The sequence below is a fragment of the Hypoxylon fragiforme genome, assembly GCF_022984875.1.
Source record: "Hypoxylon fragiforme strain CBS 206.31 chromosome Unknown GGS25scaffold_5, whole genome shotgun sequence".
NCBI lineage: Eukaryota > Fungi > Ascomycota > Sordariomycetes > Xylariales > Hypoxylaceae > Hypoxylon > Hypoxylon fragiforme.
The window spans coordinates 2,594,016-2,615,260 of NW_026054760.1; the positions used below are offsets into that span (position 1 = coordinate 2,594,016).

The 21,245-nt window shown below is 50.9% G+C and overlaps 4 protein-coding genes across 4 annotated transcripts; 2 read left to right on the forward strand and 2 right to left on the reverse strand.

Moving 5' to 3' along the window:
• Positions 1 to 410: 410 nt before the first annotated feature.
• GGS25DRAFT_531769 (uncharacterized protein) lies at positions 411 to 1,268 on the forward strand. The gene has a single exon (XM_049265525.1). It carries the CDS (start codon positions 635 to 637, stop codon positions 1,157 to 1,159), a length of 525 nt encoding a protein of 174 aa, XP_049116906.1. The 5' UTR covers positions 411 to 634; the 3' UTR covers positions 1,160 to 1,268.
• A 2,741-nt stretch (positions 1,269 to 4,009) lies between these two features.
• GGS25DRAFT_491527 (P-loop containing nucleoside triphosphate hydrolase protein) lies at positions 4,010 to 9,822 on the reverse strand. Its single transcript, XM_049261101.1, has 19 exons — positions 8,975 to 9,822; positions 8,803 to 8,908; positions 8,652 to 8,742; positions 8,539 to 8,593; positions 7,977 to 8,481; positions 7,897 to 7,915; positions 7,766 to 7,843; positions 7,313 to 7,673; positions 6,409 to 7,249; positions 6,184 to 6,356; positions 5,598 to 6,127; positions 5,487 to 5,536; positions 5,404 to 5,429; positions 5,297 to 5,336; positions 5,047 to 5,240; positions 4,950 to 4,989; positions 4,855 to 4,891; positions 4,245 to 4,800; positions 4,010 to 4,172 (listed from the first exon to the last, which is right to left on the reverse strand). The coding sequence occupies exons 1-19, from the start codon at positions 9,530 to 9,532 to the stop codon at positions 4,146 to 4,148; spliced, it is 4,287 nt and encodes a 1,428-aa protein (XP_049116907.1). The 5' UTR covers positions 9,533 to 9,822; the 3' UTR covers positions 4,010 to 4,145.
• A 396-nt stretch (positions 9,823 to 10,218) lies between these two features.
• Positions 10,219 to 11,736, reverse strand: GGS25DRAFT_491530 (serine hydrolase FSH). Its single transcript, XM_049261102.1, has 4 exons — positions 11,302 to 11,736; positions 11,228 to 11,246; positions 10,640 to 11,158; positions 10,219 to 10,567 (listed from the first exon to the last, which is right to left on the reverse strand). The coding sequence occupies exons 1-4, from the start codon at positions 11,341 to 11,343 to the stop codon at positions 10,395 to 10,397; spliced, it is 753 nt and encodes a 250-aa protein (XP_049116908.1). The 5' UTR covers positions 11,344 to 11,736; the 3' UTR covers positions 10,219 to 10,394.
• Positions 11,737 to 13,590: 1,854 nt separating this feature from the next.
• On the forward strand, positions 13,591 to 20,931 carry GGS25DRAFT_521935 (ketoacyl-synt-domain-containing protein; the record flags this gene model as incomplete). The annotated part of the gene is made up of 6 exons (XM_049264141.1): positions 13,591 to 14,425; positions 14,515 to 14,725; positions 14,791 to 14,996; positions 15,097 to 15,416; positions 15,484 to 20,046; positions 20,101 to 20,931. 6 exons carry the CDS (start codon positions 13,591 to 13,593, stop codon positions 20,929 to 20,931), a joined length of 6,966 nt encoding a protein of 2,321 aa, XP_049116909.1.
• Positions 20,932 to 21,245: the final 314 nt, after the last annotated feature.

Sequence of the window (21,245 nt, forward strand, 5' to 3'; positions counted from 1 at the left end):
CCCAATCTGCCGAAACTTCAAGAGTTGTTTCTTAATGCTGCGGAAGAAGTGCATATACCACAGGTAATAATACCCTGCCTAACTCAAGGACGGTTTCATACAATAAGGCATAAAATGGGGGGGGTCAACACAACATAACGAATGCGATTAGATTAATCAAAGATTTTTTCTGAAGGAAAGATATCGAGATCTGTTCAAATATGAGTAAGTTTAATGGCACCGTAAGTGAAGGAGGTGTACAGAGTATAGGAGGCAAAGAACACACACACACACTATGAGGTAAGGCTCTGTCAATGGCAACAGCGAGCATGCTTCCAGGCACACCGAAGCAAATGAGGTCATAGCCATGTTATTTCTGACGTTTTGCTCCGGATGACGTCAATGAGTGTAAAGTCTACAACCCTTTGGATTTTTTTAAGGAGAGAAACCATTAATATTTAAGAACTAGATCATGGTTACATGATTAAGTGACATCTAACTTGATGATAACATTGAATTTATTCATCGAAACAATCTGAAGTTATTATATACACTTTCAATATCAACTACATACCAACACGGAACGACGAGGCTTTACCCAGTCACCATTTATAATCAACTCCTCACGAACAAACCACACAAATCAACCTCCAATATGTCTGGAAAAGCACCCAGCGAAGGAACCAAAGTCACAGCGGGCCACAACGCCCCCACCACCCACGAGAGCGCCGGCCTCGTGGCCTCAGACTCTCTAGCCGCCGAGTCGCAGTCCTTCCGCCAATCCAACCAAGCCACGCCGCAGCACCTGTCCCGCGACAATCTCACATCCGCCCCTCAGGCTCACTCGGGTGGAATCCACCAGCACTCCTCCACAACCAAGTCCGGCCAGGGCGACCACAACGCGCCGTCGTACGTGCAGACGCAGCTCGCCAAGGACACGTCGGGCCCGCACGGCAAGAACATCACGGAGGACGAGAGCATAGGCACGCAGGATAAGATGAAGAACGCGAGTTTCTCGCAGTTCGGGACGAAGGGGGACCCGGGGAGGGCGGCGGAGAAGACGTTCACGAAGTTTCAGGCGGCCAATACGGGCGCGACGGGAGGGGGTGGGAGGGAGAAGGAGGAGGAGGTTGGGGAGAGGCATCCGTATAGTGCGTTGGGGGGAGATACTGAGGCATGAGGTATTGCAGGCACTTGGCATAGGTACCTACCTAGGTTAGGTAGATGATGTATGGAGTTATATGACTCAGGTAGTCGCGGCTTCATAGTCACTGAATAAGCAACGGATGAAATAATGAAATATGCTATGTCGTTTTACACGTATCAAGTCCACCATATGAGTGATTCGGGCTATGCATGAGAAACTCATTGCATGGTAAATTTTATCGTTAAAGTTGAGGCATGCTGTAGGTGCCGTAGCGGAAACCCCCTATCCGCGAGAATCATTCTAAACACATGTATAAGATTGAGAATAATCCTTTGGTGCGGAATAACTTCTCCCAACTTCCATCTTCCATCAATCTCCGGATATTATAAAGTTATCATAGACGGATGTCCTTGATGGGTAGTTCAATGTTAAATTCATACCCAGTGGTCTCTACCAGGCATGATAATGAGTAGAATAAGTAAATAGGGGTAAGTGCTTGATAGTAATGTGAACGAGACATGCTCTTCGTAGACTTAATTACAACATACCACTCAGAACTATCTCATGTTGCAGGTGCCTTAGGTGCCATAGCTCTACTAGGCTAGGCCTGCCTTAGATATCGGCACTGCGCCATCGTAGTTGGGAATAAAGCAAGTTTTCTTCCTTTCATCTTTCTGTCTTTCAGCTGCAGCATACCTGCAACATCTTCAGATGCAAATTGTCTACCTACCTAAGCAAACCCCGTTTCCCATACCGGACCAAACTCAGTGTCCCATGGAATATCTACCGTGCCGTTCAGCTCTTAGGATTATCTATCTAAACTAGAAGGTATATTGCTATTAGATAACACGCACATGTGCAAAGAGGACTTGTTTCATTCATGTTCCTGTTTTGGGAAGAATAGCCTGCTCTAGACTCTCGCTTGCGCATACTACCCTAGGTACCCACCTGCCATCGTACGGCTAGGTGCCTCGGCATCTAATGACGGCATCAGTGGACAAGAATCGATACCTAGATACTACAGACACGATAGTAGACATATGACATCCAGTAGGTATGTATTTGGAATGTGCTATTCGGTATGGAGTGGTGATCATATCACGAATGCAACGCCTCGCAGGGTCCGGATCCCAGAACTTTAATAAAGGGGCCTCTATGAAAGAGACCCGGGAAACGGGGTTGCTAGTACCACACTCCATGTCGAAAGAACCTGATAAGCTTTATGCAACCACTTTGGCAACTTGGTTAACTGAATATCACTTTGCGGCTCTTGTTCGGGATTGCATGCTTCATGCTGCAAGACAAGTACGTCCGCGTAGAAGCCAGTTTATCAGCAGAAAGAGATGATACGATTTTTTTGCGTCGCATAGCATCTTCGGCTGATCAGGTACCTATCTTCTGCTGCTCCCTTCGGCCTGAGACACGAACTCGGACCGGATAAGCCACTGGGGACATACGAGGCGAAGAATATTTGAAGTTTATCGTGTAAGAACCGAGTAGGTTAGGTGTGTAGTCAGCTCCTTGAACCTTGCTAGTAGGCCGTGTTACGTCTTTCTTGACGTAGGAAGATAACTTCAAACACTAGGCAGAGACAATTGCTTATTGTCCGAGTGTACTAACTGCCAAGTTCTGTGATCTTTTGATGTCAAGGTGGCTTGTAGTGACATAGGTATCCAAGCGAGGTGCGTATACTGCTCGGTGATGGTAGTTGAGTGACAACGTATAGGACCATCTTATCTACCTACCTAGTAGGTAGATAGTTGAGTAACCTCGGCGAGTATAGTCTGAGAAGATTATCTATGACGATAGGGCCGAAGCTCACCCCTATTTCCTGCTGTCTAGTATACATGCTCAGGTGTATAATCATTCATTATCGCCTGTAGTATAGCATGGGGTGAGCCTAGAGAAGGGTAGACGTAATGGTGGCCCTAAAACTGAACAACGTTGCTCGAGATCTACTATAAACGCCCACGATACTGTGCCGAAACCTCGAGTTCTCCGTAACCATGTGTGACCGTCTCTCCCTCCACGGTCCCGAAGCTGCGGGTTACTTCAAAAGAAAAAGGAGAGATAGAGCGAGAGATTATGCAGGTCCTATGGGCCTAGGCGGCTACGGTTGCGCTGCAGCAGCAGCAGAAACGTACGTGCAACGAAATCTCGAATTTCCTATCTTACGAAAAAAAAACCACCAAAAAACCAGATGAGTTACGTAGTACCAAAGGGGGAGAAAAAAAAAGAAGCAAAGAAGAAAAGAAAAAAAATACCGCAACAAGCTTTTCGGCCATGTTCCGGGACGTTGCAGGACGGGTTCTCCGAGTTGAGCGTGCGGCATAACCACACCATGTACACCGACGTGGGGGGCTAAGATAAAGATCGTGTTACTTGCCTGCCCAGACACATACATACCTAGAGATAGATACTTAGATACCTGCGGGTGTACATGTAGGTAGGGGAAAGGATCAGGGACTGAAGCACATAGTTACTTACACAGATGCAGCATGCAGGATTTATGCTGAATTTTTCAAAGGGGGGGTGGATGCAACGGACCCCGGAAATCTTGGGGTATGAATGGGAAAGGATTCACTAAGACACAATTAGCCTCCAACTGCCGAACACGTTGGCCGGTACTACTGTGGCGTGTTTTTGCTGCTCTGCAGTGGCTGCAGCAGGGGGAACTTTGGGTTTCAGTGTGGTACAATAAAATAGGGGCTGGCTAGCTAGGTGGTTCTTCATGACTAGGCCATTGTGTGTAATTTTGGGTGGGAAGTATTGGAAATTGCTCATGTGTAGGTACCTGGTTGGTAGGTAGTATAATATACCCTTTCTTGATATTTTATACATTGATGGCTTCACATGGCGATGTATACATGCAGGTAGGTATGTAGGTAAGTACTTTCATGATCTCCTCATTACCGGCTTGTACTGCCGCTCATTATGTACTAGGTCTAGGTAGATATATACATGATGTAGCTATTATGTATCAACATCGCACCAAATCTAATATCTAACATGCAGACGATTATCGGTCAAGGGCCTGTGCTTGACACTGTAGTAGTTTTCTGTTAGCGCTTGGTTGCAGGGAGTGGTTCTAGGGAGAGATCTGGGTAGGTGGACATACCATGCTATAGTATACGCCTCTCTTCTGAAGCAGTGTGATATGGGTTCCAGATTCAAGTACCTGCCCGTCACCGAGCACGAAGATAACGTCAGCGTTCTGGATGGTGGCCAGTCGATGCGCCACCACTATCATCGTCCGACTCTTCTTCGTCCGCTCAAACACAGTCTGCACCATCTTCTCCGTCTCCGAGTCTAGGTTAGAAGTTGCCTCGTCCAGGAGTAAAAGCCGAGGGTTTCTGATAAGCGCTCGCGCGATCGATATGCGCTGCTTCTGCCCACCGGATAGCAGTATCCCCCTGATGCCCACTTTCGTGTTGTAGCCATCTGGTAACGAGCTGATGAAGTCGTGGATTCCGGCATCGCGGCACGTTTGCTCTAATGCTTCTTCGGAGATTGTGTCTGGATCCACTCCAAGTAATATGTTTTCGCGGATAGTGCCATCGAAGAGCGATGGCTCTTGAGCTACCAGCGAGATGGATTGCCGGTAGTCTCTCAAGTCGATGCTGTCAATATCGATATCGTTATACGTTATGCTTCCGGACTTGAGCTTGTAGAATCTGGCAAAGCGATGAGTAAAATGAGGTGATCAATATGGGGATATAGAAACCAACCGTTCAAGTAAGGAGACAACGCTGGTTTTGCCACAGCCTAAATCAATTCCTGTCAGTTACACTCGCTTATGTAGAGAGTCCCCGGTGGAACTTACCGGAGGGCCCAACGATGGCAGCGAATTGGCCTTTCTCAATCTGTAAGGAAATTAATATGGGCAAACCCAACAAGCAGGTGGGAGGAGTCTTCCTTACAGTCATGTCCAGCCCATTCAAGACAGGGACGTCTCGTGTTGGGTACTTGAAATATACATCTCGGAGCTCGATCTTGACACCCCTGTTGCTCTCGTCGATGTTTTCACTAATTAGGGTAACTCCTCCTTCGTCGTCATTATCATTGCGTCTCATGGCTTGAATTCGGTTCGCTGCTGCGGTGGCTTGCGCAATATCTAAGACACCCTGTAAGCCTTCAGAGTCAGGTGATCGTGAGTAGATGTACACTTACTAGGTCCGAAACTGAGCCATTGGCCTGCTCCCATGGCGCCCTGGAAGTAATGTCAGTCGCTGGGTTCCTTCCATTTGTTAATTAATATGGTGCGTTGATAATCTTACCTGCACCACGGCTATATATACAACCACTATTTAGAAATATGTTAGTGTGGATCTTGCACAATAGGTTGATATGGTTTTCTTACGGTATTGGAAAGTGCCGTATTCCCCTGATACTAATAACCTCCCTCCATACCTATAGTCAATGCCTCACATTAGTACCTAGTCGTAATGTCAATGCGTAAAATAAGACGTACCATAAAACAAAAGCCATGCATAACAGCGGCAGACTATCACTTGCTGAAAATACCAGTGTGGCGTATCTAGCTCTTTTGAAAGCTTTCTTCACATGAGCCTCCAGTAACTCCTCGTATCTATTGCAGATGCTGTCTTCCAGAGTTAAGGCGGAGACTGTCCGAATAGCCCCAATTGACTCCGTAGCAAATTTGGCGCTCTCGGAAAACACCTGCAGACTCATGGCCTCGAACCCCTTTTCAACCCGAATTCGGAAGAAGCCGGCCGCCAGAGCTAGCGGCATGGCCGAGGAGAGCGCAACAATGGTGAGTTTCCAGCCGAAGTAGAAGGATATGACTAGACAGCCGATAACGCTGAAAATTGATATCGCTGCGAAAGCCATGTTGGTGCCGAGGAGTTGCTGTAGCTGCGTTGGGTCGCTGGCGACAATCCCGGTCAAAGCCCCTATTGACCGACCTTCGCCATCGAACCAGGACACGCGTTTAGAAATTATGTTCTGGAAATACTCGCGACGATATGTCGATGTTATGTACTGTATTCCCAAGTTAGTTGTCGTACAAAATAAGAGTTAGAATAGGATGGACGCACAAATGAGACAACCGTGGAGGTGAATCCTAAGGCAAAGTAGCCGACCCCTGCTGCGCCCGCCAACGCGACGAACATCAGGCACCAAAAATTGGTAACGGCGATTAGCACGTCTCCCCATAAAGAAAAGGACGAGATAAGGGCTGCGAATATGAAGGCCTGCACGGGCGGACTCCCTGAATTGTGTGTTAGTAGAATTACCAATAGCCGTATTAACCATATACTTACCACCGGCGACAATAGCTCCGAACAGCATGACAGCATACCACGGCCAAAACGGTTTCTGCTCGAGGAGCATAGCCCCAAAGCTCCCCATTACACCCTTAGGCCTGTACGCCGGCCCATCAACCACGGTACTCTCGCTATCCCTCACCTCAGGCTTCGTCTCATCCAGCGTCATGAGATCCATCGTCCTCTTTTCCTCCTCGGTGATTCCCGACGCAGTCTCCGCACCATCACCATCACCCATCGACAACTTCTGCGAGTTCGTAAGCAGCCAGTACGGCCCGCCGAGCTGCGCCATGAGCGTCTCGTGGTTGCCCCACTGGACCACCTTCCCCTTCGCCAGCACAACAATGTTATCCGCCTTCTTCACCGTCGACAGGCGATGCGCGATCATGATCGTCGTGCGGTTCTTCGACACCTTGTCGAGCGCCGCCTGCACGACCTTCTCGCCGCGCACGTCGATCGAGCTCGTCGCCTCGTCGAGAATCAGGATCTTGGGCATCTTGACGATCGCGCGGGCGATCGCCAGTCTCTGGCGCTGGCCCCCGCTCAGCTTGATCCCGGCATCGCCGACGCGCGTCTCGTAGCCCTCCGGAAGTCGCGAGATGAACTCGTCGGCGAAGGCCTCCTTGCAGGCGCGCTCCACGAGCTCCTTCTTCTTGCTCGGGTCGGCGGCCTCCCACTCGGTCCCGATGAGCCCGTTCGCCACGTTCTGGAAGATGGTCGTGTTGAAGAGGAAGGGCTCTTGCTGCACGAGCCCGATCTGCGACCGCCACCACTTCAGGTCGATGTCTGTCAGTTTGGTTCCGCCGATGGTTAGGGAGCCGTTGCGGAAATATTGGATCTGGGTGCGGATATGTTAGCAGATGACCCTTTTTTTTTTCTCGGTAGCAGTTCAATCACGTACCAATTTTTTACTTTCGCCATCCCCGTCTAATTCGTACCACCGCTCTATCAGAGCCACGATCGTACTTTTTCCAGACCCCGAAGGGCCTACAATGGCCGTGGTCTTGCCCGCAGGCAGGATCAAGTTCAACCCATCCAGTACCTTGAGCTTTGGCCTTGTCGGATACGTGAAGTTGACACCCCAGAGCACGATATCCCCTGCTGCTGAAACTTCAGGGTGCTTGAGTCCCGTGACGACGGGTCTCGGTGCGTCAATGCCGTTGAAGAGAATGCTGGCAGCCCCCGCCGCACGGGCGGTCGCGGAAATGGGGGCTGCGACACCACCCACACCCATGACTATCATCATTATGCACATCAAGACACTATGACATGTGGTCAGCTACGAGTAATGTGACTTTTTTTTTTTTGTGTGTGTGTGTGGGGGGGGGGGGGGGGGGGGGGGGGTGAGACAAACGTGATTAGTGTCCCGACACTGTCAATCTCAAGGTTGGTCAGCATCCTGACTGCATACCAAAATGTGAGAGCAAATGTTCTATTGAATTATTAGCATGTGATCACTTAAGCTGGGTAGTAACTAATACTGACGCATAAACGCTGAAGTAGACTAGATGGATATTCGGGTTAGCAATGGACGCATCATGGGGGCATGGCCAAATCCAACTCACTGGTTCCCTGCTGGATAGCGACAATCTTGGACAACCTCAGTCCTCGCCTCTGGGCCTCGTCCACCCAATCCTTGTACTTCTTCACCATCTTCAGCTCCGCGCCATACGCCGCGATCATCCTGATAGACCCAAAACTTTCACTCGCAACGGCCGACCCTTTAATATTCGCATCCTCCACCTGCTTCATGTTCTTGACCACGAAGGGGATGGTGATGCAGTAGCAGACGGTGATCAGGAACAGGCCGCTGCTCGTGACCAGGCTCAGCTTCCAGCTGCGCGTGTAGGCGATGACGATGGACGACACGAACATGGACACGTTCTGGATGATGGCCGCCAACCGCTCCGAGATCCCGTTCTGCAGCGTGTTGGCCGTGGTGGTGATGATGGCCGCGACCTGGCCCGGCGGCTGCGTGTCCAGCAGCGACACCGGCAGTCCCAGCAGCGCTTTGAAGTAGGCTAGGCGCATCGCGGAGGAGATGCGCAGGCCCATCATGCGGAAGCCCAGCTGGGGTTATGATAAGCCAGGGATTCTTTCAACGGAACAGGAAGCTGGTTATCTTACCGTGGCTATGTATCCAAGTACAAATCTCCCAATGAAGAGGTACACCATAAACAGACTGTAATTTTTGCTGTTTAGTGATTAAGAACGATCAGGGGGTTGTGGTGGGAACTTACACATAGTCGCTTATGAGCGCGGTATAGTGTGCCTGGGCGCCTTCAGCGCTTAGATCTGCTCTGGTGCTTGCGATGCTGCCGACGAGTTGGCCTGAATGGTCAGCAACTCCTAAATAGGTACATATATATCATCAGACTTGAAATTACATACCAAATACAATGGTCATCAACGGAAAGGCAACACCAGCGCCCATAGCTGCTACGATGGAAGCTGATAACAGCGTCCTGTCGCGCCATGTTGAATACCCAAATATTCTCTATTTTGGTCAAGTCAGCATTATCGCCATTGGAATCATTTGAAAAATTCACCGTGATGGACTTACGATGAAATTTGAGGTGGTCTTTTTCAACATTGCCTTTTTAGGCGGGCTGGGACTTGGGGGATTTGGGATTGCGGGAGCGGGGGGAGCTTCTGGTTTGGGGATGTGGGCTGGTGAAGCTGGGGCAATGCTGTTCCCAGGCGACGCCGAGGGAATTGGAGATAGAGCTGTTCCTCCTGCTTGCGACTCTGGGGGATTAGCTAGTGACGATAGAGATGGCTTCACGGATATTGTGTGGGAGACGGTGGGCCGCGCAGGACTATCATGTTCCGACAGCGAGGCTGATGAGGACTGTGAGGTTATCGAGGCTGTTCTCCCCGGTGGAGCTGAGGCTCTTAGTAGATCCATCGTTGACGATTCCTTGATTATGACAGGTGAAGGGGGGTTTGCTTCTATCGAGACTGATACAGAAGTATCCACCTGGGGGAAGTCCGCCGCCGAGTTACTTCCCGGTAGTAAGCCTATAGGGTGTTCATGATTAACCGGACGTGACACATTGACAGCAGCATGACCGCGTTGGCTCTCGGGTCCTTCTTCCAACTCGGTGTAATTCTTTTCCATATTGCATACACACAAAGCGAGTTAGTCTTGAGTCTTGTGCAGCAGCAATGATTCCCGAGCAGGGGATCGAAGCAAGAAAAGGGGGAACAAGATCTAAACAGCTGGGGGCCTTAGTATAACCGAGTTCGAGAAATTTTAAGCATTGTCAAGAAGAACAGAAGACTGAAATCGCTATGAATATGGAATATGGAATATGGAATGAAGCTACTAGTACTACGTGTGAAGGCATCCCTACCATATGTGGCCACCATACCATAGTAAGGCATCGTGGATAAACGGGTTAGGTATTTGTGCGGAGACAAGCTCCGCCAGGAGCCAGGAAGATTAAGCATCAATTAAATCAATATGAGCCGATATATCCCATTGGCAGGGCCCCCCTAGTCGTGCCTTATCCGTCTGCAGGTCTCGGGAGTATTGGAGGATCGTCGTATCCCCTGTTGCCGATCATTTTCAATATAAGCGGCCATTTTCCAATAGCTACGACCTACAGCACACTAAAACGTATCGTACTTCGTACATACCTACCTAACCTAGGTAGGTACCTAGAATAGCTACCTGCCTACCTTAGATAGGTAAGGTAGTACCCCTACAAAACTCCGTGAATGCAACTTTGGCTGTTTTAATGTTTTGTCACATGCATCATGTCATAGGTAATAGAGAAATTTCAAATCTAGATCAAGTCTATAGCTACCTATACAATACATCACTATAGAGAAACAGGGGAGAAATTCAATATCGGCTATTAATTCAAATTTCAAGACTTTATCTAATAGGTGTCAAGTTATATACCTACATAGTACAAGGGGGCAAAAATCAAAGACAAGCAACAATCTATAGCAACGTTCTATCATATGACTCAGGTCTATGCCGATGCGTCCTCTATCATGTTACGAATGACGTCTCCAAGCTCCTTGATTACGCCCTTTTCTCTTGGGAGTGTATGTCCTTTGCCGTGATCGAAGATGTAAGCTGTATCGGGCTCGCAAGTGTTGTAGAGGGCCATGGAACCCGCCACGTAGGGATCTAGAGAACCGACTTGATGTAAAGTTAATATGGGAGATTCTTCTTTGTTGGAGGGGTTTCAGGGTTTTGGGGTTTAAGACTGACTGATGTGGCAAGTATGGATGTTGATCATGAGATCAGATTCATCGGAGAGCACCATTGCGAATGTTCGAGGATCTAGAGGAGGCCAACCGGCAAAGAAGATGGCGCATTTGATCTGGGGTTGTCGCCCCGTCTCTTCAAACCTTCTCTGCTCGGCGAGGAGCAAGGTGGCGGCGACGGTAGCTCCCTCGGAATACCCAATGATTCCCTCGAAGGGGCCCTCTTTATCCATGATGTCGAAGAGGAACTGGATGGCTCTATTCGTGCTGAGTACACTGCTCGCGATACCTTCTTTCATAAGTTCTCGCATCGTATCTTCGGCAGTATCGCACTCGGGGAAATCTCGAATTCGAGACAAGACATCGGTATCTTGGGTCTCCTTCTCGTCAGGCTCTATGAATCGGTAATAGGGTGGTTTTCCGAAGAAGTCTTCGAATCCTTCTGGAGGTACGGCCTCACATGGCGCATCGATGAAGCGAAATGAGGCCGTGTTATCGGACATCAGTTCGTTCACAAGAGGTGCTGGTCGATCTAGTTAGCAAGAATAACGCAATGGCGCTTAGTATTGTATGCATAGCTGGAAGGTGGTACCTAGTTGAACTTGGAATTTCTTCTCGTATGTTAGTGGAGTATCTTATCGCGCAGGAAGGAATACCAAGACTTACATCTGCGCTTCCATATGCGCCAGATAGACATAGGAACTTCATCTTGCAAGACGTGGGTGGATAGATGGATAGAGGGATTCTAGATGCCGTTTGCCGAGTTACACCGAGTGGAAGGAGATCGAATCGAAGTCAAGCAAGTCCATAAAAAAACACACGCAGGTATAGGGAGTAAAGAATGCGGTAAAATAATTGTCATGTATTGAAGAAGAGCATTGGAAGTCATGAAGACACCATTACGTGGTATTTTACGTGCAAGATACTTGATATCTCTTTTGGGAACTGAGACCCTGATGTCCCGAGCCTCTGTCTAGGGGTGTCCGTAGAATGTCCGTCAACAACCTATACTAGAGTAGGTATCATATGTACCTACTTATCTGCCTTACGTAGGTACCTTCTGTATATAGATGTAAGTACAAACAAAGATAGCTTGTTTGAGATACACTCATCCCGAATGAAGCAGATCTTGGCGGGTGCACTGCAGGAATCCCGCAGTAGTAGTGTTGAAAGTACATCTGTAGGTTAGATACATACCGAGGTAGGTACCTGTGTATGTAATGTATGTACATGTATTCCTATCACACCAAGTTGCGTTACATCGATGGCTGATCGATGGCTCTTCATCCCTGTAGGGTAGCGGACTTATAGATATGTACTATGTATGTATAACAACGTGGGAACTGAGGCTCTATGCGCCTAAAGCACGCTAGACAGGTACGACTGCGCCTTAAAGGACAAGATCGATGTTATAGTCAATACTCCTACATAACTCCAAAGTACGTTGCCCCTGGATAGTTATTCCTAGTCACTGCTAGTTGCACTTTTTGGGGACATGGTTCGGCGCCACCCGGGTAAAATGGGACTAACTATATAGTATTTAGTATTGTAAAATTACCAAGTTGAGTCTTTTGGGATATTGTTATTGGATAAGGTGACAGCCTGTGACAGCCTGTTACGTACCTAGGTAGCAGACATGAGAATCTCTATGTCCGGTCAGTGTCCCCCACCCGCGCCACGACCCTCAAAAGGAGCGCAAAGTGCCGGGTGCCAAGCCGCGGGGTGGGACTATACAATCTATCCTATATTGCGTGTCGCCAAGGATGCTATCGCATAGTAGAGAACGCCTACTACGTAGTATATATGCTACTATAGCACTTTTGTATACATCCATGAACGGTAACATATGCCAGGAACGCCAGGCCGCGAAGTCCTCGTTGAACCCTTATCGAGCTACAGGAGAACCACTACTGCTACTAATAGGGCAGCCACATAAGCAACCCCTGTATCATCACAATATCGATGTCTCACTTCTTCTAACTACCTTAACCCGTTTTGTAGTTGAAAAACTTCCGGCATCAACTTCCCAAGACCGGAGAGCCAAAAAGTATTAACTATATTTCCACTGCAAATCTTACCCTATCTGATATATTTACCTAGTCGGCTCAGATGCATAGGTACGGTGTCAATATTGAGGATAAGATCGGCACTCAACTGCCATAATCTTTTTAAAGCATCTTACTAGCTAGCATCTTGCCCCCCTGTAGTGTGTGATAACGCGATCTTGTTGGGTTAGTCATCTTGCTTGGGGGTAACCTACAGTACCAATACGATATTTACGTCTACCGTCTACCTGCTTGTTAGTTGTTAGCGAACTGTCAGTTACGAAGTTACGAGCACTGCTAATGCTCCTTCGCTCGCACCACTAGTAAAGGATGGGTTACGGCCGCAGGTAGTTCATCTAGACAGGTAAGGCCGATTGGGTTGTTGTCGCCAGAATAGAAACAAACAGCCAGCCAGATCCAGCAGCTCGATCCCTGCATGAGCTTCGTCTGAAGATTGCCCTCCGGCGATGATACCACAGAAAGCAATGCACATTGTCTAAGACAAATTATGGACGGGATCGGCATAGGCACAGCTCTGATAGTCAGGGATGACAAATGAGCTAGCTAAACAATTTACACTATTGGATCATGCCATTTCCGTCTTGATGTTTCCAATATACGCCACGAGATCTGTAGCCAGACTCCTCGCCTAAACTTACAGCCATGATTCCGTGCTCAGGGTGGAAAGATTATCCTGTGCTCCGAATATCAGGCTCTATTACAGCTTGTGATGGTACACCTACATGGTACCCTTGGCAGATACTACATATTACGTATGTCGGAGGTTCCCCTGCAGTCAAGAATATAAACCACCGTCTCTACTCGAAAAGATAGATAATGAGAGGAGAGAGCTTGTTCTTAGAGGAAGTTTGGTTTCAACAATAATACCGTCGTAACGAAATCCGTAGTCATGGCCCCATCAGCCATCAACGGTAATGCGTACAGCGCATCCAACGGAGTGCACGGCGAGGAGTTGAGGTCTTCTACTAACGGATATAACAACGGCCATACCAACGGCCATGCTACCAACGGTCATAGCAACGGGTATTCCAACGGACACACAAACGGACATACCAATGGCCACTCTAACGGTAACTCGAATGGCTCATCTAATGGGTCATATAATGGCTCCATTCACATAGATGGAATATCACAAGCTGATGGCCATGCTTCGCAACCCTTTGGCCAAGCAAATGGTCATCGAGTCGGCCAGAGCAACGGTCACACTAACGGTCACACTAACGGTCACACCAACGGCGACGCCAACGGTGTGAACGGGAATCCTTCTGCACCACCGAAGGAAAAGATGATGCCTATCGCCATCGTGGGCATGTCTTGTCGGCTGCCAGGAAATGTGGCAAGCCCTGCAGAGTTTTGGGAGTTGTGTGCAAGAGCCCGCAGTGGTTACTCAGAGATACCCAAGGAGCGGTTCAACACATCCAGTTTCTACCACCCGAACCCCGGGAAGGCTGGCTGCCACAATCCAGTGGGCGGGCACTTCCTCAACACCGACCTGGCGGCGTTCGACGCACCTTTCTTCAGCCTAACGGAGAAGGAGGCCATCTCGATGGATCCGCAACAACGGCTGCTCCTGGAGTGCACTTTCGAGGCGTTGGAAAACGCCGGCATCCCCAAGCACAAGATCATTGGCCAGGACATCGGAGTTTTCGTTGGTGGATCTTTCCCTGAGTACGAATCACACCTGTTCAGGGACACAGACACCATTCCCATGCATCAAGCGACAGGTGAGTAAATTACGAGTCCACTCCCGTTTCGCGCCGTTTGAATACCACACCGAAAGAGAGTTACCGCTGACGCTGACGTTGCCCCCCAGGTTGCGCATACGCAATGCAATCCAACAGGATATCCCACTTCTTTGATCTGAGAGGTCCCAGCTTTACTACGGACACTGCCTGTTCGTCGAGCTTGGTTGCACTGCATGTGGCTTGTCAGAGCTTACGCACTGGGGAATCTGGCATGGCGATCGTTGGTGGGTGCCATCTGAATATGCTTCCGGAGTTTTGGATTTCTTTTTCTAAATCGCGGTAAGTTGTCGCTCCTTATCAGATTAGATTTTAGATGACATTGACACTGACCGGCTGTTGATCAGTCTATTTTCGGATTCGGGGCGTTCGTTTTCGTTTGACAGTAGAGGTACAGGATTTGGCCGCGGAGAAGGTTGTGGCATGGTAGTTCTCAAACCGCTCGAGCAGGCTCGCAGAGATAACGACCAGATTAGAGCGATCATCGTCGGAAGTGGCATCAACCAGGATGGCAGGACACCTGGTATTACCATGCCCTCTGGTGAAGCGCAAGGTGAGTTACTTCCCCTTTTGAGAGATTCATTTGACATGTCTCATAATCCAATACACCCACCCAATTAGAAAGAATGCCTTAACTGACCTTAATTCTGTAGAAACATTAATGCGTCAAGTGTATAATAATGCTGGACTAAACCCAGCGGATTGTGGCTTTGTGGAGGCACACGGTACAGGAACCCGTGTGGGAGATCCCATTGAAGCCACAGCTATTCACAATGTATTGGGAACTGGTCGCACGCCCAGGGATCCCCTATACATCGGATCTGTCAAGTCCAATATTGGCCACTTGGAGGGTGCCTCCGGTATTGTCGCCATCATCAAATCAGCTCTCATGTTAGAGCGAGGCTTCATCTTACCCAATTACGACTTCAAACATCCCAATGAAAAGATTCCATGGAAAGATTGGAACTTCAAGGTTAGTTCGAATAATTCCTCCCTAAGGTATCAATGATAAGTCGAGTGCGTTTGCTTACATGATGTAGGTACCCGTTACCCAACGCCCCTGGCCGCGGAACAAGAAGTATCTTAGCGTGAACAACTTCGGCTTTGGCGGTACCAATGCCCACATTGTTCTCGAAAAGGTGCCCTTCACCCAAAGGGGGCCGAAGAATGATGCCGATCTCAAGAATGACAACCCGGGGAGGAAACTCTTCGCCATCACTGCGAACGACAAGAGCACCCTCGAGGCAGTTCTCAAGAGCCTTGTCATCTATCTGGAACAGAGACCCGAGATGTTCCAAAAGGATTTGATGGCAGACGTCGCTTACACTCTTGGACAACGACGATCGCATCTCCAGTGGAGAGTAGCAATTCCTGCCCTTAGGTCCTTTGACTTGATCGACGCCATCAACAGCCAGAAGCTATCACCGGGCAAAGAGGTGGACTCGCTGAGAATCGGGTTCATCTTCACTGGCCAGGGCGCTCAATGGTACGGTATGGGACGTGAGCTCTACGAGCAATACCCCATCTTCACCAAGGCTATAGACTATGCCGACGAGTGCTTGGCCACCTTAGGGGCTGGCTGGTCGTTGGTTGAAGAGTTAAGCAAAGATGAGAAGACATCCGCAGTTGGTGCTGCTCACATCAGCCAACCTTCTTGCACAGCCATTCAATTGGCGTTGGTTGACCTTATGAGATCATGGGGTATCCGACCTACAGCCGTCGCCGGACACTCTAGTGGTGAGATTGGTGCAGCGTATGCTGCCGGCATCCTGACTTTCGAGTCTTGTATCTCTATTGCCTACCACAGAGGTCGCCTTATTCCCGTCCTGAAAGAGAGGTATCCTACTCTCAAGGGCGCTATGATGGCCGTCGGTGGTAGCAAAGAGGAGTTCGAACCCTTACTTGCGGACCTGAAAGAGGGAGAGGTCAAGATTGCGTGCTTCAACAGTCCTTCTAGTCTCACAATCTCTGGTGATGAGGCGGGTATTGATGAGTTGAAGAAGGTGGTGGAAGAGAAGCAGCTTTTCAACCGGAAGCTCTTCGTCGATACCGCATACCACTCCCACCACATGAACTTGCTCGCCAAGGAGTATCAAGCGTCGATTGATCAACTCGAAGGCCCCGTGTCAACGGATGTCCGGTTCCACTCCTCTCTGCTTGGTCGACGCCTAGACGGCCAAGACCTCGAGGCTTCCTACTGGGTACAGAACCTCACATGCCCAGTACGATTCAACGAAGCAGTCCAGAGCATGCTGCAGCCAGTCGACGACCACAAGACCGGTGTCAACATGCTGCTTGAGCTTGGTCCCCATTCCGCTCTTCAGGGACCCCTGAAGCAGATTCTCAAGGAGGTCGGCGGTGATGCTCCCAAGATTCCCTACGCTTCTGCCCTCGCACGCAAGAAGGATGCCGTTGAGACTGCCTTAGACGTTGCTGCCTTACTCTTCACCAAGGGTGCACCAGTCGACTTTCAAGCGATCAACTTCCCCAGGCCCGCAAAGTCGCCGATGGTTTTGAGTGATCTGCCCCGATACCCATGGAACTACTCCTCCAAGTACTGGCACGAGTCTCGCATGACTCAACTACACAAGAACCGCACTGCTCCCCGGAATGATATTCTCGGCACTCTCGCCAACTATTCCAACGAGCTTGAGCCGACGTGGAGGAACATTGTCCGCCTAGACGACCTCCCTTGGCTACAACATCACAGAATCCAGTCCTTGACAATCTTCCCCATGTCAGGATTCGTCTCCATGGCTGTCGAGGCAGCTTTCCAAAGAGCCACGTCAGCCAACGTGAGCTTCGACAAGTTCGAACTACGGGATGTATCTGTGCTTTCCCCCTTGGTTATCCCTGACGAGGACGTTGAAATGACCACGACCCTCAGGCCACACCAAGAAGGCACCCTCGTTTCCTCAGAAGTTTGGGACGAGTTCCGCATCTGCTCGTGGACGAAGAGTAAGGGTTGGAAAGAGCACTGCAAGGGCTTAATCGCCGTCCAGGCTCACGAGTCAAATGGCGTGGATGATGCGAGACAAAGCCTTGCATCACGCATTCTTCTACAGTCGAAGATTGCTGACATAAACGCTGCTGCAACCTCACCCATAGCCATGGAGAAGTTGTATGATGACCTGTCTGAAGTTGGCGTTGCTTATGGCCCTACATTCCAGGGAGTCAACAACTGCCAAGCTTCCAGCACCTGCTCACAGGCTGATCTGCTTGTCCCGGATGTAGCCAAGGAGATGCCCAACCACTACGTTACCGAGACCGTCATTCAACCTTCCTTCCTCGAGTCCCTCATCTCCATGTACTGGCCTATTGCCAGCTCCGTCAAGGAGTCGCCCGACACCATCTACCTCCCATCCTCAGTGTCCAGGATATCCATCTCAAGGGACATCACCAAGTTCAGCAACACCCCTGACAAGACTTTCCGAGCTTACTGCGTCGGCTCTCTTCCCCAAGATAGCCCTCGGCCATCAAAGATGTCCATGTTTGCCACCGCTGAGGCAAACGCATCTGAGCCCCTGATCAAGCTGGATGACCTGACTATCGCACCAATTTTGGACCGCGAAGCTGCAGGAGACCAGGACGCGCACTCTGAGCTCTGCTACAAGCTTGACTGGGAACCAATCCTAGACCGAGTGTCCTCTGATTCTGACAGTGCATCGTCGGAGTGGGTTCCTGTCGACGATTCTAAGCTTCCCGACACGGACATTGAAATCGTCTACGGCGAAGGCAGCCTACAAACCCAGGTCGCATTCAGCTTGGCCGAAGCTCTGCAGAGGATAACTGGCAAGCTCCCCAGTTTGAGCACGTTACTGGATGCCCAGCCCGCCAACAAGTTCCTCATCTTCTTATCTGAAATAGATACGCCTCTTCTATCCCAACTGAAGGCCACCGAGTTCGAGGCTTTACAGAAGATGCTTACCACTGTACAAGGCGCTCTGTGGGTAGTCCGCGGCGCTTACGATGCGTCAACGTCCCCTGACCTGAACATGGTTCTCGGTCTAAGCAGAACCATTCGTTCGGAGACTTTACTGCCCTTCTCCACTCTGGACTTGGATGGCCAGAACCAACTCTCCCCTGACCAGGTATCGGAGGCAATCCTCAAAGTATTCACCTCGGTATTCGGTAAGAGCAGCGCTTTGAACGGTGAGTTAGAGTTCATGGAGAGAGACGGCTCATTCTTCACCCCACGGATCATCAACGACCCCCAGATGAACGAGCTCGTGCATCGGGAGACCAAGCCTTCGGCGTTACAGCCCATCCCCTTCGGCGAGACCGACCGCCAGCTCAAGATGGCAATCACAGATCCTGGTGCCCTCGACACCTTCCACTTCGTCGACGATGAATCCACCGAAGCACCCCTCGGTGCCGAAGACATTGAGTTCAAAGTCCACGCAGTTGGCGTCAACCACCGCGATCTCACCGCCGCCCACGGCAAGCTCGCAACGCACGACTTCGGCGTCGAAGCCAGCGGCGTCGTCACCGCCGTCGGCCAAGACGTCAAGAAGCTGCAAGTCGGCGACCGCGTCGCGGCCATCACCAAGGGCGCCTTCGCAACGACCACGCGCACCAGGGCGTCCTTCGCCTTCAAGCTGCCGTCCGACATGCGGTTCGACGAGGGCGCGACGCTGCCGCTCGCCTACAGCACGGCGTACTACTCGCTCGTCGAGCTGGGGCGCCTCGGCGAAGACGAGACCGTGCTGGTCCACGCGGCGGCCGGCGCCGTGGGGCAGGCGGCGATCGCGCTCGCGCAGATGATCGGCGCGAAGGTGTACGCGACGGTGGGCAGCACGGAGAAGAAGGAGTTCCTGATGAAGGAGTACCACGTCCCCGAGGACCGCATCTTCTACAGCCGCAACCTGTCGTTCGGCAACGCGGTCCTGCAGGCGACGTGCAACGCGGGCGTCGACGTCGTCCTCAACTGCCTCGCGGGCGACGGGCTGCGCGAGAGCTGGAAGTGTTTGAACAAGTTCGGCCGGCTCATCGACATTGGGGCCCGCGACTCCAACACCACGACGCGGCTGGAGATGACGCAGTTCGAGCACAATGCTAGCTTCATGACCGTCGACATCATGGCGATTGCCGCCGAGAGGCCCAAGGTCATGCAGAGGGTTCTCGTGGACGTCGCGAAGCTGATGCGGTACGGCAAGATCCGCCCTATTTCTCCTGTCACCGTCTTCCCCATATCCGAGGTCGAGTCTGCCTTCAAGACGCTGCACGGCGCCAAGGCCCACGGTAAGCTTGTCGTCGTGCCTCACGCACACGATATCGTCAAGGCCACGCCGCCGAAGAAACCAGCCCAGCTCCTCAAGGCTGACGCCACTTACATCCTCATCGGTGGAACCGGTGGTCTCGGTCGAAGTATGTCCCGGTGGATGGTCAGCCGTGGCGCGCGGCATCTAGTGCTCGTCTCGAGAAGCGGCAGCGCGACAGGGAAAGTCAAGGAACTGATCGACGAGGCAGCCTTAGAAGGCGCCGAAATCGTGGTGCGCCGCTGCGATGTAGTGGACTCATCATCCGTGGACGACCTTATCAAGAACGGCTTGGAAGGCCTGCCTCCTGTCCGGGGTGTGATCCACGGTTCCATGGTCCTCAACGTAAGTTTTGAATCCCTCCCTCCCAATATCGAGAACGCTGCTAACCAGAAATAGGACGTCTTATTCGAGAAGATGACATACGACCAGTACACCACCGTGATGGAGTCCAAGGTCCACGGCGCCTGGAACTTCCACAACGCCCTCTCCACCGCACCCCTTGACTTCTTCGTCGCCATCTCCTCCGTCGCCGGCGCCGTCGGCAACCGCGGGCAAGCCTCCTACGCCGCCGCCAACTGTTTCCTCAACGCCCTCGTGCAGTACCGCCTCGCCCAAGGCCTCCCGGCTTCTTCCCTAGATCTTACCGCCATCTCCGACTCGGGCTACCTCGCCGAGGACCTCGAAAAGGCCGCCGAAGTCGCCAAGAACCTCGGCAGCGACACCATCTGCGAAGCCGAAGTCCTCGCGCTCCTTGGCGCCGCCATCAGCGGGCGCCTGGCATCCTTGTGCAACAACCACACCATCACCGGTATGCGCATGACGCCGACCATGCAGCCCTTCTGGGTCTCCGACGCGAAATGCAAGTACCTACGGGAAGCGATGGAAGCCGCCGCCGCCGCCGACGCTGCCCTCTCCGGCAGCGGCGCGAAGACGATCTCGTACAACGCGGCCGTGAAAGCCGCCAAAACCCTCGAGGAGGCCGAGGCCGTGGTGTGCGACGGCCTGGTGCACAAGCTGGCGGCGGTGATGATGATGGAGCTGGAGGACCTGGACGTGACGCGGTCGCTGTCGCACTACCCGCTGGACTCGCTGGTCGCGATCGAGATCCGCAACTTCATCACGCGCGAGTTCGAGGCCACCCTGCAGGTCCTCGAGCTGCTGTCCAGCGGCTCCATACAGACGCTGTCCAAGGCAGTCTGTGTGAAGAGCAAGCTGGTCAACTTTTAATGCTACCTACCACCTGCCTGGGCACTGGTTATCAACACCGAAGGACCCAACACACTAAAGATAAAGTGCACCCCCCCACCCACACACACACCCTACATATGCGAGACGAGTAGATGATATGGACGTTACCAAGGCTTTGACCTTCACCACCATTCTCCAACCTTTTTTCTTTGATTACATTTTTGTTTTTACCACCTTACACTTTTTCTTTTCATATCTTGTCTTCTTTAATACAACACGGTCATACATAGGTATTTACCTGACCATTATAAGAGTGCGGTTCATTCACAGGTGATTGTTGATCATCTAGAAAA

Bases quoted from the DNA above. Each gene is read 5' to 3' on its own strand.
- GGS25DRAFT_531769 (XM_049265525.1), top strand. From the start codon at position 635: ATGTCTGGAAAAGCACCCAGCGAAGGAACCAAAGTCACAGCGGGCCAC.
- GGS25DRAFT_491527 (XM_049261101.1), bottom strand. From the start codon at position 9,532: ATGGAAAAGAATTACACCGAGTTGGAAGAAGGACCCGAGAGCCAACGC. The intron at 8,482-8,538 runs GTAAGATAACCA...TCATAACCCCAG, and splicing joins TACTTGGATACATAGCCACG to CTGGGCTTCCGCATGATGGG. The intron at 5,241-5,296 runs GTAAGTGTACAT...AGGGTGTCTTAG, and splicing joins ATGGCTCAGTTTCGGACCTA to ATATTGCGCAAGCCACCGCA.
- GGS25DRAFT_491530 (XM_049261102.1), bottom strand. From the start codon at position 11,343: ATGAAGTTCCTATGTCTATCTGGCGCATATGGAAGCGCAGAT. The intron at 10,568-10,639 runs GTCAGTCTTAAA...CTTTACATCAAG, and splicing joins CATCCATACTTGCCACATCA to TCGGTTCTCTAGATCCCTAC.